The sequence below is a fragment of the Microcaecilia unicolor genome, chromosome 2 (genome assembly GCF_901765095.1).
Source record: "Microcaecilia unicolor chromosome 2, aMicUni1.1, whole genome shotgun sequence".
NCBI lineage: Eukaryota > Metazoa > Chordata > Amphibia > Gymnophiona > Siphonopidae > Microcaecilia > Microcaecilia unicolor.
In genome coordinates, this window is record NC_044032.1 from 190,269,230 (window position 1) to 190,292,385 (window position 23,156).

The 23,156-nt window shown below is 45.9% G+C and overlaps 1 protein-coding gene across 1 annotated transcript in view; it reads left to right on the plus strand.

The window, feature by feature from the left end:
- The window catches only part of SLC12A2 (solute carrier family 12 member 2), a 352,311-nt gene that overhangs the window by 294,620 nt on the left and 34,535 nt on the right, over nucleotides 1–23,156 (plus strand). Inside the window, exon 24 of the mRNA XM_030193587.1 lies at nucleotides 18,011–18,097. Within this exon, the coding sequence (XP_030049447.1) occupies nucleotides 18,011–18,097 (87 nt within the window). The remainder of the gene's footprint in view (nucleotides 1–18,010; nucleotides 18,098–23,156) is intronic.

The following is a 23,156-nucleotide window of genomic DNA, read 5'->3' on the forward strand; positions in this document are numbered from 1 at the left end:
CAGGCCTGCAGTCTTTGTGCTCTTCTGAAAAAGAGGACTCAGGTAGCGAGATTGGCCCAGTGGAACGCGTTGTTCTCGGGCTCTTCGACGACAACAGCACGGGGCCCGTCGAGTGCATCGACGTCGACAGCATCGAAGTCATCGGCATTGACTGCATCGAGGCTTCTACCTCCTGCATCGTCGGTACTGAGACATCGAAAGGCTGCATCGACGTTGGTGGTACCGGGACCTCCGCTATTGCTGATGTCGTCGGACGGTGGTGCTTCGTCTGGAGTGCAAGTGAGGGCTGTCCATTCCCCTTCTGGTGGCGGTGAGCCTTCGGGTGGGTCTCCTCCTGCCCTGAGGGCTCCTGTGGTACAGCCCCCCCCCCCCCCCCCCCCCCCCCGAGATCGACCTTCTTCGGCCTCGGCCCCGAGGAAGCGACGGCTGGATTCTACGTCCTCCTCGTCGGTACCGGGAAGCTCCGGTGACATGCTTCGTTTGAAGAAGTCAAAGAAGCATTGACACCGGTCTCCTTCCCGTCTCGGTACCGAGAGCTCTGGGTCGCCGAGGGAGTCGGCACCCAGTAGGCATCGGCACCGGGAGGACCGCTCACCCTCTATTCAGGAGGTGTCGATGCGCTCCCCCTTGGACAGACCGGAACCGCCTCCACGCCCGGAACAGACTGACCTCGACGCCTGCATTGGCTTCTCAGTCTTTCTCCACAGCCGCTCTGCACGAGAGTCTCCGGGCCATTCTTCCAGAGATTCTGGGAGAGCTGTTGCGCCCTTCTCCGGTACCAGGGGTGCTTGCGCCACCGGTACCATTGGGTGAGGCGACGGCTGGCCCTTTGCCCGAGGTGAGGTCTCTGGTACCGGTACTGCTTGCGGTACCGGCTACGGCCGCCTCCCAGGCAGACTCCCCGACGACGTCGGCAGAGGGAGCTTCGCCGGTGCTGGCGAGGGAGTCCACCTCTCGACGCTCCTACCGTGGCCGTGTTCCCACGGAGTCGAGTCGGGCATGGCTTCAGACGCAGGTCCGTGAACTTGTGTCTGACACCGATAGGGAGGCCTCGTGGGAGGAGGAGGAGGACATCAGATATTTCTCTGACGACGAGTCTGATGGCCTTCCTTCTGATCCCACTCCCTCCCCTGAAAGGCAGCTTTCTCCTCCCGAGAGTCTGTCTTTCGCGGCCTTTGTCCGGGAGATGTCTACGGCCATCCCCTTCCCGGTGGTTGTGGAGGATGAGCCCAGGGCTGAAATGTTTGAGCTCTTGGACTATCCTTCTCCACCTAAGGAAGCGTCCACAGTACCCATGCATCATGTCCTAAAAAAGACATTGCTGGCGAACTGGACCAAGCCATTAACTAATCCCCACATTCCCAAGATCGAATCCCAGTATCGGATCCATGGAGACCCAGAGCTGATGCGCACTCAGTTGCCTCACGACTCTGGTGTGGTGGATCTGGCCCTGAAGAAGGCTAAGAGTTCTAGAGAGCATGCTTCGGCGCCCCCGGGCAGAGACTCCAAAACCTTAGACTCCTTTGGGAGGAAGGCCTATCATTCCTCTATGCTTGAGGCCAAGATTCAGTCCTACCAGCTCTACACGAGCATCCATATGCGGAACAATGTGCAACAGTTGGCGGGCTTGGTGGACAAGCTCCCTTCTGAGCAAGCCAAGCCGTTTCAGGAGGTGGTCAGGCAGCTGAAGGCGTGCAGAAAATTCCTGGCCAGAGGGGTATATGATACCTTTGATGTTGCGTCCAGGGCCGCTGCTCAAGGTGTGGTGATGCGCAGACTCTCATGGCTGCGTGCCTCCGACCTGGAGAATAGGATCCAGCAGCGGATTGCGGACTCCCCTTGCCGAGCGGACAACATTTTTGGAGAAAAGGTCGAACAGGTGGTAGAACAGCTCCACCAGCGGGATAATGCTTTCGACAAATTCTCCCGCCGGCAGCCTTCAGCATCTACCTCATCAGGTAGACGTTTTTATGGGGGACGGAGGGCTGTTCCCTTCTCTTCTGGTAAGCGTAGGTACAATCCTCCATCTCGACAGCCTGCGGCCCAGGCTAAGCCCCAGCGCGCTCGCTCTCGTCAGCAGCGTGCGCCTCAGCAAGGCCCCACGGCTCCCCAGCAGAAGCAGGGGGCGAGCTTTTGACTGGCTCCAGCAGAGCATAGCCGACATCAACGTGTCCGTGTCGGGCGATCTGCCGGTCGGGGGGAGGTTGAAAGATTTTCACCAAAGGTGGCCTCTTGTAACCTCAGACCGTTGGGTTCTTCAAATAGTCCGGCAAGGGTACACCCTCAATTTGGCCTCGAAGCCTCCAAATTGCCCACCGGGAGCTCAGTCCTACAGCTTCCAGCACAAGCAGGTACTTGCAGAGGAACTCTCCGCCCTTCTCAGCGCCAATGCGGTCGAGCCCGTGCCATCCGGCCAAGTAGGGCTGGGATTCTATTCCAGGTACTTCCTTGTGGAAAAGAAAACAGGGGGGATGCGTCCCATCCTAGACCTAAGGGCCCTGAACAAATATCTGGTCAAGGAAAAGTTCAGGATGCTTTCCCTGGGCACCCTTCTTCCCATGATTCAGGAAAACGATTGGCTATGCTCTCTGGACTTGAAGGACGCCTACACGCACATCCTGATATTGCCAGCTCACAGGCAGTATCTGCGATTTCGTCTGGGCACACGTCACTTCCAGTACTGTGTGCTACCCTTTGGGCTCGCCTCTGCGCCCAGAGTGTTCATGAAGTGCCTGGCTGTAGTAGCAGCAGCGCTTCGCAGGCTGGGAGTGCACGTGTTCCCTTATCTCGACGATTGGCTGGTGAAGAACACATCCGAGGCAGGAGCTCTACAGTCCATGCAGATGACTATTCGCCTCCTGGAGCTACTGGGGTTTGTGATAAATTATCCAAAGTCCCACCTTCTCCCAGTACAGAGACTCGAATTCATAGGAGCTCTGCTGGATTCTCGGACGGCTCGTGCCTATCTTCCGGAGACAAGGGCCAACAATCTGCTGTCCCTCGTCTCCCGAGTACGAGCGTCCCAGCAGATAACAGCTCGGCAGATGTTGAGATTGCTTGGCCACATGGCCTCCACAGTTCATGTGACTCCCATGGCTCGTCTTCACATGCGATCTGCTCAATGGACCCTAGCTTCCCAGTGGTTTCAGGCTGCTGGGGATCTTGAAGACGTGATCCACCTGTCCACGAGTTTTCTCAAATCCCTGTTCTGGTGGACGATTTGGTCCAATTTGACTCTGGGACGCCCTTTCCAAATTCCTCAGCCACAAAAGGTGCTGACTACGGATGCGTCTCTCCTGGGGTGGGGAGCTCATGTCGATGGGCTTCACACCCAGGGAAGCTGGTCCCTCCAGGAACAAGGTCTACAGATCAATCTCCTGGAGTTACGAGCGGTCTGGAATGCTCTGAAGGCTTTCAGAGATCGGCTGTCCCACCAAATTATCCAAATTCAGACAGACAACCAGGTTGCCATGTATTACATCAACAAGCAGGGGGGCACCGGATCTTGCCCCCTGTGTCAGGAAGCTGTCAGCATGTGGCTGTGCTCCAAGCCACATATCTGGCAGGCGTAAACAGTCTGGCCGACAGGTTGAGCAGGATTATGCAACCTCAAGAGTGGTCGCTCAATTCCCGTGTAGTGCGACAGATCTTCCAGGTGTGGGGCACCCCCTTGGTAGATCTCTTTGCATCTCGAGCCAACCACAAGGTCCCTCAGTTCTGTTCCAGACTTCAGGCCCACGGCCGACTGGCATCGAATGCCTTCCTCCTGGATTGGGGGGAAGGCCTGCTGTATGCTTATCCTCCCATACCTCTGATGGGGAAGACTTTGTTGAAACTCAAGCAAGACCGAGGCACCATGATTCTGATTGCTCCTTTTTGGCCGCGTCAGATCTGGTTCCCTCTCCTTCTGGAGTTGTCCTCCGAAGAACCGTGGAGATTGGAGTGTTTTCCGACCCTCATCACACAGGACAAAGGGGCGCTTCTGCATCCCAACCTCCGGTCTCTGGCTCTCACGGCCTGGATGTTGAGAGCGTAGACTTTGCCTCTCTGTCGGAGGGTGTCTCCCGTGTCTTGCTTGCTTCCAGGAAAGATTCCACTAAGAGGAGTTAATTCTTTTTATGGAGGAGGTTTGCCGTCTGGTGAGACAGCAAGGCCTTAGATCCTCACTCCTGTCCTACACAGACCCTACTTGAATACCTTCTGCACTTGTCTGAGTCTGGTCTCAACACCAACTCTGTAAGGGTTCAACTTAGCGCAATCAGTGCATACCATTACCATGTGGAAGGTAAGCCGATCTCAGGACAGCCTTTAGTTGTTCGCTTCATGAGAGGTTTGCTTTTGTCAAAGCCCCCCGTCAAACCTCCTACAGTGTCATGGGATCTGAATGTCGTTCTCACCCAGCCGATGAAACCTCCTTTTGAGCCACTGAACTCCTGCCATCTGAAGTACTTGACCTGGAAGGTCATTTTCTTGGTGGCAGTTAGTTCAGCTCGTAGAGTCAGTGAGCTTCAGGCCCTGGTAGCCCAGGCCCCTTACACCAGATTTCATCAGAATAGAGTAGTCCTCCGCACTCACCCTAAGTTCTTGCCGAAGGTAGTGTCGGAGTTCCATCTGAACCAGTCAATTGTCTTGCCAACATTCTTTCCCCGTCCGCATTCCTGCCCTGCTGAACGTCAGCTGCACATATTGGACTGCAAAAGAGGATTGGCCTTCTATCTGGAGCGGACACAGCCCAACAGAAAGTCCGCCCAATTGTTTGTTTCTTTTGATCCCAACAGGAGGGGAGTGGCTGTGGGGAAACGTACCATTTCCAATTGGGTAGCAGATTGCATTTCCTTCACTTACGCCCAGGCTGGGCTGGCTCTTGAGGGTCATGTCACGGCTCATAGTGTTAGAGCCATGGCAGCGTCAGTGGCCCACTTGAAGTCAGCCACTATTGAAGAGATTTGCAAGGCTGCGACGTGGTCATCTGTCCACACATTCACATCTCATTACTGCCTGCAGCAGGATACCCGACGTGACAGTCGGTTCGGGCAGTCAGTGCTTCAGAATCTGTTTGGGGTTTAGAATCCAACTCCACCCCCCTAGGCCCATGTTTATTCTGTTCCAGGCTACACTCTCAGTTAGTTGGATAAGTTGTTAGGTCAATCTCAGTTATGTCCTCGCCGTTGCGAGGCCCAATTGACCACGTTTGTTGTTTTGAGTGAGCCTGGGGGCTAGGGATACCCCATCAGTGAGAACAAGCAGCCTGCTTGTCCTCGGAGAAAGCGAATGCTACATACCTGTAGAAGGTATTCTCCGAGGACAGCAAGCTGATTGTTCTCACAAACCCGCCCGCCTCCCCTTTGGAGTTGTGTCTTCCCTTGTCTTTGTTTTGCTACATACGGGACTGACGAACACGAGCCGGTTCGGGCGGGAAGACGGTCGCCCATGCGCGGTGCGCATGGGCGCGTGAGGACTAGCAAAGGCCTTTGCTAGTGAAGATTCCGGTTGGAGGGGGCTGCCGTGGATGTCACCCATCAGTGAGAACAATCAGCCTGCTGTCCTCGGAGAATACCTTCTACAGGTATGTAGCATTTGCTTTCTGGACTGATAGAATAGTCCCAGACACCTTCTAAAGGGATTTTCATTAGATCTACCAGACTGGGTGGTTGTGACCACTGATGCAAATCTCCTCAGTTGGGGAGCTTGGGCAGAGTGGTGTGGGGGGTTTTGTCCCCCTTGGAGACCTCTTGATGTATCAGCCACCTTGATACCTGGGTGGTGAGGTTGGCACTGGTGGGAGTTCCTCCCTCTGATAACGAGGGAAGAACAGCCCTGTCATGGCAGACAATCCGGCAATAGATATATCAGGGAGTCACCAGGAGTCTTGCGGTGGCCCTGGAGTTACAGCCCTTTATCACTGGTTAGAAGCAAATCTACATAGCCAGCTAGGATGTCCAAGCGGGCTTCCTCGGTCAATCTATGCTGGATCTGGAAACTGCCTACAATTATATGAACAAGAGAGTGCCTTCCAGGTTGTGAGCTCACTTGACTTAGAGATAGGTAACCTCTTTAGTGGCGGTCCTCCAGTCTTTCCAGTGAATATTTGTAGGGTGGCGATGTGGTTGTCACTCCATTTATAGATTTGGATGTGCTATCTAGAGCCTGTTGGGACCCTTTCGTAGAGCTGTGTCATTCAGGGGGGCCTCGTCCTTTCCTCCTGCCTATTGAGTTATGCTTGGGTATATCCCATTAGTTCAGGATAGTATAGCCACGATGCTAAGGAAGGTGAATTGTAATAATACCTGTTAATTTCCTTTCCTTTGGCTGTATTATCCTGAGAGTCTCCCTCAGAAGACTTCAGTTGTAAGGACTCATTGGGGATTTATAATATCTGTAGTGATTGATGGGGTATGGGTGTGATTTCTTTGACAGAAGCATACGGGAGCTTTCCACTGAGCACAGCCCCTTTGTACCAGTGATGTTACTAATAGTCAGTTTCTCTACCTCCATCTGCTGCCAGAAGGGGATAGCACCCAACAGTTCAGGATGGTACAGCCAGACTAAAGGAAAGGAAATTAACAGCAATGACTAAATTTCACCTTTCCATGGATTTTCAAGCTAAGACCATTTTCTCATCATGAAGGTTTAAAGAAAAGGACTGAGCTCACTAAACCAGAGCTGAACGTTCAACTCTTGCTGCACCTCTCCTCATTCTCAGCACTTATGGTTTCAACACTGAAAATACTTGCAGCAATACTAGATGATACCCTTAATTTTCAAGCACAAAACTCTTCTGTGATAGTGTTGCTTCTGTAAACTGAAATGAATTTGAACCATTAGATACCTTTCACCAGTCTGCACTCCAAACACTAGTCCATGCTTTAGTCGTTTTTAACCTGGATTATTGTAATGCCCTTTATCAGGGCATTGAGGTTACAGACATTTGGTGCCTTCAAATAATTCAGAATGTTGCTGTCAAAGGGACCAAAAAATGCAATCATGTAACACTACTTCTTAAACAAGCTCACTGGTGGCCTTTTTCACATCACATATCATGGTTTTTAAGATTCTACAATCTAGCTTTCTTCTTTCTCTCGCAAGTATTAGTTCCCAATTTTCCAGACTGTGCTCTTAAATCAATCCAGCAACACTGCTTGTTGTTGCCACATTCAGGCAAACAGAGTAGATGATGGCTGATAAAGACCTGATCAGTCTATTCATTCTGCCTGACATTCAAACTCCTTATCAGTTCATGGTTAAATCATCAATGAATGTGGTATAAAAAAACTCGATCCTGATCTTTCTTTGCTGTTTTCTGGGGCATAGACTGTATCCCATGTGGCAAAAGAAACACCAGGGGGACAGTAAGAAAAAGCACTAAATTCAAAGGACATAGAAGCAGAAATTTAAAAATAAGAACTACATTATAAGGAATAGCAGAGGAAAAGATTTCTATGAATGGAATGTCCTTAGAGCAAATTACCACTAAACCTCTGCCTCTCCTTGAAGCACAGGGCAAGTTGCTACTAAATAATGCATCAAGACACATAGACATAAGATTATTATTATTTATTATTTATTGCATTTGTACCCCACATTTTCCCACCTTTTTGCGGGTTCAGTGTGGCTTACAGTACGTTATGAAGACTGGAAGTACATTTTGTTACAGCTCAGTTATGGATTACATTATGAAGTGTTATGAGACAAGTTTTGTAACAAGGAATATAATAATGGAAAAGATCATTGAGACATTGGAAGGAAAGAACGGGAAACTAAGTGGGGCGATACATTGGAGGGAACCCGCGGGAAACAGGTATGATTGAGGTAAGTTTGCGGGAGATGAGAAGGTGAGGTAGGGGAAGGGAATTCAGAGTGGCCTCCCAATTCCTCACCTGATTTCACTCATGTCTTGAGACAAACTCCCTACTCGAGTGTCTTCAACCAAATCATGCAATAATGCAGTCTTTGTCCTTAACAATCTACAATTCAAAAGATGTAATGTAATAACACAGTAGATGACGGCATATAAAGATCTGTACGGCCCATCCAGTCTGCCCAGCAAGATACACTCATTACATATGGTATGTGATACTTCCTATGTATACCTGATCTTGATTTGTCCTTGCCAATGTCAGGACATAGACCGTAGAAGTCTTTCCAGCACTGTCCATGTTCTAAAATTTCTGATGTTAACATTGAAGCTTCTGAAAAACTACACTCCAGTTCAGCCACAATCAGGGCACAGATCGTAGAAGTCAGATCAGCACTGGCTTTGCTTCCCAATTCCCAATCTCGACTAAGCTTCTGTGGATCCATTCCTTCTAAACAGGATTCCTTTGCGTTTATCCCACACATTTTTGAATTCTATTGCAATTTTCATCTCCACCACCTCCTGTGGTAGGGCATTCCATGTATCTTCCATCCTCTCTGTGAAAAAATACTTCCTGACATTCCTGAGTCTGCCCCTTTTCAACCTCAATTCATGCCCTCTAGTTCTACTGCCTTCCCTTCTCTGGAAAAGGTTTGTTTGCAAATTAATAACTTTCAAATATTTGAACATCTGTATCATATCACCCATGTTTCTCCTTTCCTCCAGGGTATACATGTTCAGGTCAGCAAGTCTCTCCTCGTACTTCTTGCAACGCAAATCCCATACCATTTTTGTAACTTTCCTTTGAACCACTTCAAGCCTTTTTACATCCTTAGCAAGGATGTAAATCTTAGTGGAGAACCCTATAATCTTAGTGGAGAGCCCATCGGATAAATCCAAGAAATCTGAGGCAACAGGCCACAAGGTAAAGACCTAACCAGTGGGGCAGGTCGAGGCCCTCCACATGACAGCCTGTTACCCTATATAGGTGAAATACAACATCCCATAACTCCTATCTTAACATGTGGAAAAAGGCAAAATCCTCCCCCCCCCCCCCCAAAAAAAAAAAAAAATAAAAAAACTATATGTATATAAAAGTAAAACCATCTCCAACGCAACATAACGAGCATACTCACACCCACCTGGTTCCAAATTGACTCACTTGCCCCAAGGAGCACAATCTGCTTCTTGGGCATACTTCTTTGGTGCATGTGTTGCTGCTAGCTGCACTTTTAAAGTAACTTCTGGGGCTTATGTCATAGTGGTCATGCGACTGATGTTCCCAGCTACCTACACCACTCACAGATGGACTGACAAACACCTTCACCAGGTACAAACTCTCAGTGAAAGAAAAGCATTAAACACTGCTACTGGTTGCACTTCTAAAGTAACTTCTGGGACTTAGGTGATGGTGGTTATGTAACCACTAATGTTCCCAGGTGCCCAAATCATATCTACATGGACTGACAAACACTTTCACCCAGTACATTGTGGCATTCATGTGACCATTAATGTTCTCATTTGTGGGTTGATAATCTAGTTAGTTGCTTTTACCATTAAAGGCTTGAAAGTGATTATATAAGGGAATGGGACTTGATATACTGCCTTTCTGTGGTTTTTGCAACTACATTCAAAGCGGTTTACATAGCATATGCAGGTACTTATTTGAACCTGGGACAATGGAGTGTAGTGTTAAGTGACTTGCCCAGAGTCAAAAGGAGCTGCAGTAGGAATCAAACCACAGGATCAAAGTCTTCTGCACTAACCACTAGCTGCTCCTCCACAGCAAGATGTTGCGATACATAATGCAAGTTTATCTATAACAATTATAGTAACAGAACAGTCTATTCCACATTGGTGAGAGCTGCATTTTGAAAAACTGAAGCTAGGGCCTTAATTTAAATCAGCCAATCACGAAATAATAATTAAAATGGGCAACTTTGATTATTGCACTATTCAAACCTCCAAAATTACATGTTCAAACTTACTATAAATGATTATTATTTTATGACTTTGCAGGGTTAATGGAAGATTAGATGTAAAGGAAAGACAGGAATATGGGGAATTTCAGACAAGCAGAGAAGATGGGCCTGGGCAGAAGAGGGGGAAAGATGAGAGAGAGAGGAAGACTGGAAAGCAAAACTGATGTGAGGATTTTGTAGGGCAATGCCTGAAACAAGTTCCAAAGAGATGGCCTATCCCGGGAGGGCTGTGCCATGGAATCTGGTTCAGTAAGCGGAGAGGGCAGTGCTCCCCACATAAATAAAGCTTGGGCAATCATCAGTAGGTGTTTGGTTATTGATATTGAACACTGGCTGCTAGATAGTTAACAAGTTGCCTTAAGGAAACTGAATAACATTAGGGTTGGTTGTATACTGGGACAGACCGAAAGTTCATCAAGCCCAGCATCCTGTTTCCAACTTTGGCCAATCCAGGTCACAAGTACCTGTCAAGATCCCAAAACAGCAAAATACATTTTATGCTGCTTATCCTAGAAATAAGCAGTGGATCTTCACCAAGTCCGTTTTACTAATGGCTTATGGACATTTCTTTTAGGGAGCTATCCAAACCTTTTTAAAACCCTGCTAAGCTAACTGCTTTTTACTACATTCTCTGGCAACGAATTCCACAATTTAATTACACGTTGAGTGAAGAAATATTTTCTCCTATTTGTTTTAAATTTTCTACTTTGTAGCTTCTTTGCATGCCCCCTAGTCCTAGTATTTTTGGAAAGAGTAAACAATTGATTCACATCTACCCATTGCATGCCACTCATTATTTTATGGATCTCTATCATCTCCCCTCAGCCATCTGTTCTCCAAGCTGAAGAGCCCTAGCCGCTTTAGCCTTTCCTCATAAGGAAGTCGTCCTATCCCCTGTGTCATTTTCGTCACCCTTCTCTGTACCTTTTTTAATTCCACCAAATCTTTTTTGAGATGCAGTGACCAGAACTGTACACAATATTCGAGGTGCGGTCGCACCATGGAGCGATACAAAGGCATTAAAACGTCCTCATTTTTTGTTTCCATTCCTTTCCTAATACCTAACATTCTATTTGTTTTCTTAGCCACTGCCGCCGCTGCCACACACTAAGCAGAGGGTTTTGGCGTGTCATCAACGATGACACCTAGATCCCTGTCCTGGACAGTGACTCCTAATGTGGAACCTTGCATTACATAGGTATAATTCGGGTTCCTCTTTCCCACGTACATCACTTTGCACTTGATCACATTAACGTCATCTGCCATTTGGATGCCCAGTCTTGTAAGGTCCTCTTGTAATTTTTCACAATCCTCTTGTGATTTAACAACTTTGAATAATTTTTCACAATCCTCTTGTGATTTAACAACTTTGAATAACTTTGTGTTGTGAGCAAATTTAATTACCTCGCTAACTCTAATAGCTTCCTTCGCCTCATTTTTTAACCGTGCTGGCTGTCATTTGGTCTTCCTTCCTTCCTTTTTAAAACACACAATATATTTGTCCAGGGCTCCCAGGATGGTATTTTTGAACAGCATCCACACCTGATGTAAAATTTTGACCTTTGCAGCGGCTCCTCTACGTTTTTTTTTTTTGTTTGTTTGCTTGTTTGTTTTTCACCATTTCACATTTTATCATAGTCTACTTTTTGAAAGTTAAATGCTAACATATTGGATCTCCTCTGTGTATTTACTCCAAAGCGCATATCAAATTTGATCATATTATGATCTCTGTTATCAAGTGGCCCCATCACCATTATCTCCTACACCAGATCATGTGTTCCACTAAGGACTAGGTCTAGAATTCTTCCTCCTCTTGTTGGCTCCTGTACCAGCTGCTCCATACAGCAGCCCTTGATTTCGTCAAGGAATTTTACCTCCCTAGCATGCCCTGATGTTAAGTTTATCCAGTCAATGTTGGGGTAATTGAAATCGCCTATTATTGTGTTGCCCATTTTTTTAGCCTCCCTAATTTCTGATAACATTTCTACATCTGTCTGTTCATCCTGGCCAGGTGGACGGTAGTACACTCCTTATCACTGTCCTTTTCCCCTTTACACATGGAATTTAAATCCATAGGGATTCCATGATGTTTTGCTTCCTGCAGAATTTTCATTCTATTTGATTCAAGGCCCTCCTTAACATACAGTGCTACCCCTCCACCAATTTGATCCACCCTATCACTACGATATAATTTGTACCCCGGTATGACTGTTGCTCACTAAGATGGAGTCAGCAGTCCAGCAGCGAGAGGGGTGCTATCCAGTCTTTTGCATTGAGTGTCACATGTATGATTATCTCCCAGTTGGTGAGATGTCATATGTTTGCGCCCGATGCAAAGAGCTCCTAGCTCTTAGAGAACATGTCCGTTCTCTTGAGGCTAGAGTAGCAGACTTGGTGGAGCTGAGGGAGACAGAGAGGACATAGAGGAGACCTACAGGGATGTTGTAGAGAGGTCCCACCTCCAGTCTAGTAGCCCTTGTGCTACCTTGGAGGAGGGAGGTCTCCTAGAAGGAGAGCATCACCCTGGTGAAGTAGGAAGTACTCCTTTAGCCAGGACCTGCCCACCAGGGGATGTACTATCCTCTCGCACTGAGGATATGTCTCCAAGTGCTGCCCGGGAGGGAAAGGTTAGGACAGCTGTTGTAGTTGGTGATTCGATCATTAGGCATATAGATAGCTGGGTGGCTGGTGGATGTGAGGATTGCCTGGTGACTTGCCTGCCTGGTGCGAAGGTGGCGGACCTCACGCGTCACCTAGATAGGATTTTAGATAGTGCTGGGGAGGAGTCCGCTGTCTTGGTACATGTGGGTACCAATAACATAGGAAAATGTGGGAGAGAGGTTCTGGAAGCCAAATTTAGGCTCTTAGGTAGAAAGCTCAAATCCAGATCCTCTAGGGTAGCATTTTCTGAAATGCTACCTGTTCCACGTGCAGGGCCCAAGAGACAGGCAGAGCTCCAGAGTCTCAGTGCGTGGATGAGACGATGGTGCAGGGAGGAGGGTTTTAGATTTGTTAGGAACTGGGCAACATTCTGGGGAAGGGGGAGCCTATTCCGAAAGGATGGGCTCCACCTTAACCAGGGTGGGACCAGGCTGCTGGCGTCGGCATTTAAAAAGGAGATAGAGCAGCTTTTAAACTAGAAATGGGGGGAAGGCCGATAGTCTCTCAAAAGCGCATGGTTCGGGAAAAGGTATCTTGCAAAGATACCTCACAAACAGGGAAGATAGGGTTTCTGGATAGTGAGGTTGCACAACAGACCGTGGTAGGCCAGGTGCCCTTAAATACAACTAAAGATCAGACAAAAGATGTCAAATCAATAGTGTCAGGTACTAAGCATCATGCAAATAAGAACAACAAACATACTCTGAAATGTCTATATGCAAATGCTAGGAGTCTAAGAAATAAGATGGGAGAGTTGGAATATATTGCACTAAATGAAAAATTGGATATAATAGGCATTACTGAGACCTGGTGGAAGGAGGATAACCAGTGGGACACTGTCATTCCGGGGTACAAAGTATATCGTAATGATAGGGTAGACCGGACTGGTGTAGGGGTAGCATTGTATATTAAAGAGAGCCTTGACTCAGATAGATTACAAATTCAGCAGGACACAAATCACACCTTTGAATCACTGTGGGTTGAAATTCCATGTATAAAAGGGAAAAAAATGGTGATAGGAGTGTACTACCGTCCACCTCGCCAGGATGAGCAGGTAGACACAGAAATGATAAAAGAAATCAGAGACGCGAACAAAATGGGCAATGTGATAATAATGGGTGACTTCAATTATCCAAATATAGACTGGGTAAATGTAACATCGGGACACGCTACAGAGATACAATTCCTTGATGAAATCAAGGACAGCTTTATGGAGCAACTGGTGCAGGAGCCGACGAGAGAAGGAAAAATTCTAGACTTGGTCCTTAGTGGAGCGCATGATCTGGTGAGGGACGTTATGGTACTGGGGCCGCTTGATAACAGTGACCATAATATGATCAGTTTTGACATCAACCTTGAAGTAACTGTACACAGAAAGTCAAATACGTTAGCGTTTAACTTTAAAAAAGGAGACTATGATAAAATGAGAAGAACGGTAAAAAAAAAACTTAGGGGGGCAACTGAGAGAGTAAAAACTGTACAACAGGCGTGGACGCTGTTCAAAAATACCATCCTGGAGGCCCAGGCCATACATATTCCGCGAATTAGAAAAGAAAGACGGAAGTCCAAAAGACACCCGGCCTGGTTGAAAAGTGAGGTGAAGGAAGCTATTAGGGCTAAAAGAAACGCCTTCAGAAAATGGAAGAAGGAACCGTCTGAAAATAACAAGAAACAGCATAAGGAGTGTCAAAGCAAATGCAAGGCGCAGATTAAGAAGGCCAAGAGGGAGTATGAAAAAAGATAGCATTAGAGGCAAAAAAACATAGTAAAAAAATTTTTCGGTATATTAAAAGCAGGAAGCCGGCAAAAGAATCGGTTGGGCCGCTGGATGACCGAGGGGTAAAAGGGGCGATCAAGGAAGACAAAGACGTAGCGGAGAGACTGAATGAATTCTTTGCTTCGGTCTTCGCCGAGGAAGATTTGGGTGGGATACCGGTGTCGGAAATGGTATTTCAAGCGGACGAGTCGGAGAAACTTACTGACTTCACAGTAAACCTGGAGGACGTAATGGGGCAGTTCGGCAAACTGAAGAGTAGCAAATCTCCTGGACCGGATGGTATTCATCCTAGAGTACTGATAGAATTGAAAAACGAGCTTGCGGAGCTACTGCTAGTGATATGCAACTTATCCTTAAAATCGAGCATGGTACCGGAAGATTGGAGGGTGGCCAATGTAACGCCCATTTTTAAAAAGGCTCCAGGGGAGATCCGGGAAATTATAGATCGGTGAGTCTGACGTCGGTGCCGGGGAAAATGGAAGAGGCTATTATCAAAAACAAAATTACAGAGCACATCCGAGGACATGGATTACTGAGACCAAGTCAGCATGGCTTTTGTGTGGGGAAATCTTGCCTGACCAATTTACTTCAATTCTTTGAAGGAGTGAACAAACATGTGGACAAAGGGGAGTCGGTTGATATTGTGTATCTGGATTTTCAAAAGGCGTTTGACAAGGTACCTCATGAAAGGCTACAGAGGAAATTGGAGGGTCATGGGATAGGAGGAAATGTCCTATTGTGGATTAAAAACTGGTTGAAGGATAGGAAACAGAGAGTGGGGTTAAACGGGCAGTATTCACAATGGAGAAGGGTAGTTAGTGGGGTTCCTCAGGGGTCCGTGCTAGGACCGCTGCTTTTTAATATATTTATAAATGATTTAGAGATGGGAGTAACTAGCGAGGTAATTAAATTTGCTGATGACACAAAGTTATTCAAAGTCGTTAAATCGCAACAGGATTGTGAAAAATTACAAGAGGACCTTACGAGACTGGGAGACTGGGCGGCTAAATGGCAGATGATGTTTAATGTGAGCAAGTGCAAGGTGATGCATGTGGGAAAAAAGAACCCGAATTATAGCTACGTCATGCAAGGTTCCACGTTAGGAGTTACGGACCAAGAAAGGGATCTGGGTGTCGTCGTCGATAACACACTGAAACCTTCTGCTCAGTGTGCTGCTATGGCTAAGAAAGCAAATAGAATGTTGGGTATTATCAGGAAAGGTATGGAAAACAGGTGTGAGGATGTTATAATGCCGTTGTATCGCTCCATGGTGCGACCGCACCTTGAGTATTGTGTTCAATTCTGGTCTCCGCATCTCAAGAAAGATATAGTAGAATTGGAAAAGGTGCAGCGAAGGGCGACTAAAATGATAGCGGGGATGGGACGACTTCCCTATGAAGAAAGACTAAGGAGGCTAGGGCTATACAGCTTGGAGAAGAGACTGCTGAGGGGAGACATGATAGAGGTATATAAAATAATGAGTGGAGTGGAACAGGTGGATGTGAAGCGTCTGTTCACGCTTTCCAAAAATACTAGGACTAGGGGGCATGCGATGAAACTACAGTGTAGTAAATTTAAAACAAATCGGAGAAAATTTTTCTTCACCCAACGTGTAATTAAACTCTGGAATTCGTTGCCGGAGAAAGTGGTGAAGGCGGTTAGCTTAGCAGAGTTTAAAAAGGGGTTGGACGGTTTCCTAAAGGACAAGTCCATAAACCGCTACTAAACGGACTTGGAAAACTCCAAAATTCCAGGAATAACATGTATAGAATGTTTGTACGTTTGGGAAGCTTGCCAGGTGCCCTTGGCCTGGATTGGCCGCTGTCATGGACAGGATGCAGGGCTCGATGGACCCTTGGTCTTTTCCCAGTATGGCATTACTTATGTACTTATGTACCAGGTCTCAGAGATGCCTATTATATCTAATTTTTCATTTAGGAGTGGAGGAGTGCCCTAGTGGTTAGGGTGGTGGACTTTGGTCCTGGGGAACTGAGGAACTGAGTTTGATTCCCGGCACAGGCAGCCCCTTGTGACTCTGAGCAAGTCACTTAACCCTCCATTGCCTGCCGAATTGAGCCTGCCATGAGTGGGAAAGCGCGGGGTACAAATGTAACAAAAATGAATAAAAAAAAATATATTTTAACTTTTCCATCTTATTTCTTAGGCTTCTGACATTCACATATAGACATTTCAAACTGTTTGTTCTTATTTACATCTTGCTCAGCAGTTGATAGTGTTAATTTGCAATCTTTTGTCTGCTTTTTATTTAGACACCTGGTCTGCTATGCTCTCTCTTGCAACCTTGCTATCGGGATACCCTATCTTCCCTGTTTTACTGATATCTTTGAAAGATACCTTATTCTGAACCATTCGCTTTTGAATGACTGTCGGCCTTCCCCCAGGTTCTAATTTAAAAGCTGCTAGTTAAGATAGACTCCCCCTTCCCCAAATAGTTGCCCGGTTCTTTACAAATCTAAAACCCTCCTCCCTTACAAATCTAAATCCCTCCTCCCTGCACCTGATCCACGCATCGAGACTGCTGAGCTCTGCCTGTCTCTTGGGCCCTGCATGTGGAATGGAGAGCACTTCAGAAAATAGTACCCTAGATATTCTGGATTTGAGCTTTCCACCTAAGAGCCTAAATTTGGTTTCCAGAACCTACCTCCCACATTTTCCTATGTCATTAGTACCCATATGTACCAAGCCAGCCGACTCCTCAGCACTATCTAAGATCCTGTCTAGGTGACCCTTGAGGCCCGCCACCTTCACACCAGGCATGCAAGTGTCCAGGCGATCCTCGCGTCCACCAGCCACCCACCCTTTTACATGCCTAATAATCGAATCACCAACTAGATCAGCAGTCCTAATCTTTCCCTCCTGGGTAGAAGCTCCTAGGGGGACATCCTCAGTGTGAGAGGATGCCTGGCTACAGGATTACTTTCAGCTGCACCAGGTTGATGCTGGCCTTTTAGAAGATCTCCATCCAAGGCAGCACAGGAGCTGCCAGACTGGAGGTGGGACTTCTCTACAACGTCCCTGTAGGACTCCCTCTTTGTGTCTCCCTCAGCTCCACTAAGTCTGCTACTCTATCCTCAAGAGAACGGACTTGTTCTCTGAGAGCTAGGAGCTCTTTCCATCGAGCACACACATACAACTTCTCACCAACTGAGAGAGAATCATACATGTGACACTCAATGCGAAAGACTGGATATCACCCCTCTTGCTGCTGGACTTCTGTCTGCATCTTAGTATTATAGAGTTGTTTAATTAAAACTTAGGAATACAAAGAACCTTAAGATTATATGGTGTAATACGTAATTTATTTATTGTTTGCTTCTCAGAAATTAATTAAATTAAAACTAATGAAAACTCTGTTGTTGTTCTAATTAGAGTAATTGACTATAAATGAAGAGTTGAGCATTCTAGTAATTGGTTCAGTTCTGGGGGGAGGTGAGGTTAGGGCCATATTACAGCTCCTTGACTGACTTCATTTACATGTCCATTTTGTGAAAACCAAATGACAACTCTGTTTCGCTAATGCTGTAAGGACATCAGTTAAAGAGGATTTCATTGCTGTCATGCATTACTGTCTACAATGCTGAAAATTCACTGTTTATTAATTTTCTTGTCTAATTAAAATATAATCCCACTGTTTTCTGCAGATATCAATGATAAGCAAAGTTAACTGTTATTGTACATATTTAATCACTGATTAATTTTTTTATGTCAATTTAGGATGGCTACGCTGCTCAGCAAATTTCGAATAGATTTCTCAGACATTATGGTCCTTGGAGATATCAATACAAAACCAAAGAAGGCAAAGTAAGTGGATTCTCTTATTTTCAACTGAAATGGTGGACGGTTGCATACTTAGATTAAAAATTACTTCTGGTCTTGTAGAATGGATTTCATCCACAGATGTAAAGAAATCTTACTTTCAAAGCTGTTAATGAACAGTAAAATTAGTATACAGTCATGAAGTGAGTTGGGTATAAACTTTGATAAATATTTAAATTCCTGGACCTATAGTCATATTCAGATTATTCTTGGCAATATCAGGTCAATAAACTGGAAGCTTTTCAAAGGCCTGTTGTCTGTATTTGGAATGTAATCTCAGTGTTCTTACAGATTTTACACTAGGAAGTAGCGTGCATTCAGAACCTTTATGGTAATTGGATAATCCCCTAGGCAACTGGTTCCCAATGTGCTGCCCCAAAGAGGAGGATGGAACCTTGCCAGAGGAAACGGAGTAGGTGGGGTGGGTCACAGAAACATCATTATTTTCCTTCCCTCTCCTGCTTCCTACGTAAGCTCCTCCCACTGGTAGTAGGAGTGAGCAGTTTGCCACTGCAGTCTCGTTCTCTAGTTTTCTCTCTGCAACAGTTTATCCTACTGATTTCAAGCTTATTGTCTCATATCACTTATGAGACAAACTTATTGCAGTTTCTACAGGAAACTATACCAGTAATACTCCACCAGAAAGTTTCATAGCAGTGAAAGATCAAACTTAATATTCACAGTGTCAGAGGCCATTTGAATAGAAGCAGCAGACAACTTAGTTGGCTGCATCTTCAAAGAATCTGTTCAGCTTTCCATTGTCCTCCAATCAGAGGGGAGGCTTCTCTGATTCCAGAACACTTAGGAATCCATTACAACAGACAAATAGATCCTCAGGCTGGTAAAACAATACATATTGGGAGGAATAGCACCCAACATACAGGATAAGATAAAGGCAGCTCCTCAACAGAAAAGAAGGTACCAAATGCACCACCACATGCACCACCACATTCTGTGATCATATGTAAACTCTACCTGCTTTTGTACATCTCTATAGCCAAGTGGTATGCAGTGGGATTCTCAATACAGAATTGTGCTGTGCCTTATTAGGAACCTGTGCAGCTCCAGCAATTCAGTATTTTTCAATCTCCAGCAGGTGGTAGACTGTTAGCCATGCAGCTCCTGGACTGTATGGTCATACTTGCTTCTGCACTACATAGTTAACTATATCCCAGTACAGTAAGAGAGGATTTCAGTAGCTTTCTGAAGAGGTTTGACCTTGGGGGGCTATATATGTGTGTGTGTGTGTGTATATATATATATATATATATATATATATATATATATATATATATATACACACACACACACACACACAATGATTCTGGGTCCTAACTTCCCAAAATATGCTCTCATCCTTCTGCTGTGAAGCTTCAAAACAGTGCCGTAGCCATACTTGGATGGGCCTCAGCTCAAAGTGTTTGAAGTTTTCCCTTCCTCCTCCGTCCCCCCACTCCAGGTCTCCCGCAGCACCTTCCAACTCAAAATATACAGTCTGTTCTCGCTATCCATGCATTCAGTTTTCATGGATTCACTTATTCAAAATAAAATGTAACCCATTTTTGCTTACTTTTGGCAATACATAGTACTGCAAATGAAAATGTTTTCCCATGAGGATGAAGATATTCATAGAGCTGTGCATTGCATGAGTATTGTTACACCAAAAGTCTGTATATACTTTACTTTTACAAAACAATGTGTATAAAATACCTTTATAAAATGCACAATATAGTAAGCTGTTCTTTTCAAGAAGAGTACACAAAATGATGAGTTTATAGTGTTAGGTAGCAAAAATGTATAGTGAACAGGGTCACATAGGAACCTAACCCCCTTTTCCCATAGGATCAGTGGTTCCATATTCATGTTTTCGGTATTTACTGGGTTTTCTAGGAACCTAACCCCAGAGATAATTGAGAATGGACTGTAAATACTTTAGCTAATAAGGATTCCCAAGGTCTGTCAGCTAAAGATTTTCCCCAAAGGTGGCCAAAACGTCCTCTTAGCAAGTTTGGCAGGCTTTCAGAAACGTCCCTGAGCCACTGACCTGGCACCCCACACATGCTTAGTTGTCAGTGGCTCAAGGAGGCAGAGTTTGGAAGAAGGGAGTTCTGGACGCCTTTGGAGGAAGTCCTTAGCTGGCAATGCTTGGGGATCTTCACCAGCTACAGCAAGGGTTAGGGCTAGTGTTAGATATGCTTGGACCCAGGTCAGAAAATAAAGGAGGGGGGTCCCTGGATCCCTTCCCCTCCTTGCGTCCTCTCTAATTATTCCATCTGCCAGTAGAATCACACCAACAGGCCCTCACCAAATACAGAAAAAGGGATCACGAATTAGAAATAAAAATATCTAGATAAGAACTGAACTGAGAACTCCAAGACTCGGCATGTACTGCAACACTGAAGAAAAAGGTGAAATGCCTTTCCTTTTGTAGTGAACACAATACAAAGAACATCTGCTATGTACATTTTCCAAAGCTAAGGTATTTCATTTAATAAATTAAAAATAAAATTCCTTTTTTCTACTTTCGTTGTCTGGACATTTTATTTTTCCATCATGTTGGTTTCAGCTTCTCTTTTCTGCTTTCCTGTCTGTCCTCTGCTAAATTCTTCAAGCTGCTGCTGTCAATTTGTCTTTTCTCCTCTCTCTTGTCTTATTCCATTCCCTCACTACACCTGTCTGACATATTGGTCTTTCCTTTTTGGCTCTTTTCTCTCGTTCTTTTCTGCCTCTGTCCACTCAAATTTTACCCTCTTTCTCACTGTTCTTTTAAATTTTCATATCCTTCTCTCACCCACTAGCTTTCCCCCTCCCTGGCCTCTCCCATATGATTCCACCATTCCCAGACTATCCTTCCCTCCAGCCTTCTACTTCAGCATCTGCTTCCTCTTCCCCGCTTCCCACCCTCATTGCCTGATATTTTCCTGTTCCTTCCACTCTACCTTCATCATCTTTCTGTCCCTTCCCTCCTGCCCTGCTCTACCATGTTCTAGCATTTCTCCCCCCTCCCTCCCATTTACTTGCATCTCTCCCCCCCCCCCCCCCCCCTCCCATTTACTTGCATCTCTCCCTCAATTCCTTCTGTCCCTGGATCCAATATCTCCCTCTTTCTCCTCTACCTCTCTTCCCCTTCTCCGCTTTTTTTTGTCCACCATTTCTTTTTCTGTCCTTTACACCCTATGTCCAAGATTTCTGTTTTCCTCCTCCCCCCCCCCCCTCCCATTTACTTGCATCTCTCCCTCAATTCCTTCTGTCCCTGGATCCAATATCTCCCTCTTTCTCCTCTACCTCTCTTCCCCTTCTCCGCTTTTTTTTGTCCACCATTTCTTTTTCTGTCCTTTACACCCTATGTCCAAGATTTCTGTTTTCCTCCTCCCCTCCCCCCCCACCCAATGCATCTCTCCTTATGTCCCTTCCACTGTTAACATTTCTCCCTCTCCACCATCCACTCACAGCATCCCTCCCACAACCATGTGCAGCATTTCTCTCTCTTGACTTGCCCCCCCCCCATGCGGCATCTCTCCCTCTTGACCCCCTCCTTGTCAGTTTCTCCTATCTTTCCCCACCCCTAGCAGTATTTGTCTCTCCTTCCCTTCCCCACACCCTGTCCAGCAATTCTCCCTCCCTATTTCCATCCTTCCATTTTCCAGCCTTCCCAGTCTATGGGAAGTAAGGTGGACTCAGTTGAGGAGGCTCCCATGGTCCTGAAGCTCCCTCCCTTCCTTAGCAATGGCAGCAATTCCTGCCTGCACCTGACCCCAAAGCCTTCTTTCTTCTGTGTTCCACACCGCCAAAGCCAAAATAGGAAGTGATGTCAGAGGGGGGTGGGACGCAGCAGCGAAAGTTTCCCGGTCAGCCTTAAGCAATCTGTCTGAATCACCAAGGAGGTTAGATTAAGAACACTGCTGCTGCTAAGAGAGAGCAGGAAGGAGCTGCACGACCATGAGAGCCTTTGCAGTGAAGTCTGTGCATTGTGGCTGGGTGGGCCTTGGTCCACCCATGGCTGTGCCCCTGCTGCAAAACAAATTAAACCTAATTTAAGTGAGAGAGGACCTTGCTGAAAGGAGAGGAGGGGTATTGAATAAATACAGCTCCATTGACAAATTGGACAGTGGACACAGCTTCTAAGTCTTGTCTTAGAAAACATCCATCTAAGGCTAGGTTATTGTTTAGAGAAGACCTTGAGAAACTATTTCAAGATCTGCGGGAAGTTAAACCAATGGACTTACTGCAGATAAGTCTAAATCTTTTTCCAAGTCTTCCTTCAACAGGGCTAGATACAGAGATGCCAAGCACTATAGGCCTGAGCGCTCTGGTTTGTCCAGGTCCATTCCTTGAATGTGGTGATAGGAGGATGTCTCTCCAACTTCCTCCAGGAGTGGACCCAGATAATATCAGATCAGTGGACATAAAAAAGGATGCAAATTAAAATCCCCACCTCCTATTGCAGGTTTTTTTTTTTCTTGGCATATCTTTGCATGAATCCCTCCAAGCAGTGAACAGTGGAGTCCACTTTGCTGGCTCTCAGATCTAGGTGCTGTCATTCCTATACCCAGGATAGAAAGGGGCCCAGGTAAGTATTCGATCTATTTCATAGTTCCCAAAAAGGAAGGGTCTTTTTTGCCCACTCTAGACTTAAGAATGCAAATCATCTTAATGTTTCTCATTTTAGGATGGAAACTTTGCGTTTGGTATTAGCATCAGTTCTCCTTAGGAGTTTCTCACTGCTTTATATCTTGGAGACTTACTTCCACATTCCCAGTTGACCTCCGTACCAGAGATTTCTCAGGTTTGGAATTCTAGGCCAACATTTTTATTTTCAGATTATGCTTTTTGTGTTAGCCATGATGCCAGGAATTTTTAAAGATCATGGTGGTCATGGCTGAATTTCTTTAAGAAGGGATTAAAGGCCTCCCAAATCTGGATGATTGAGTAATCAGAGCTGCTTCTCTTCAGAAGAGTTTTTGGTAATTGCCAGTGTACTGTAACGTTTTCAGTCACTAGATAATCAATTTCAATAATAGCAAGTTTGGTACCTCTCAATACT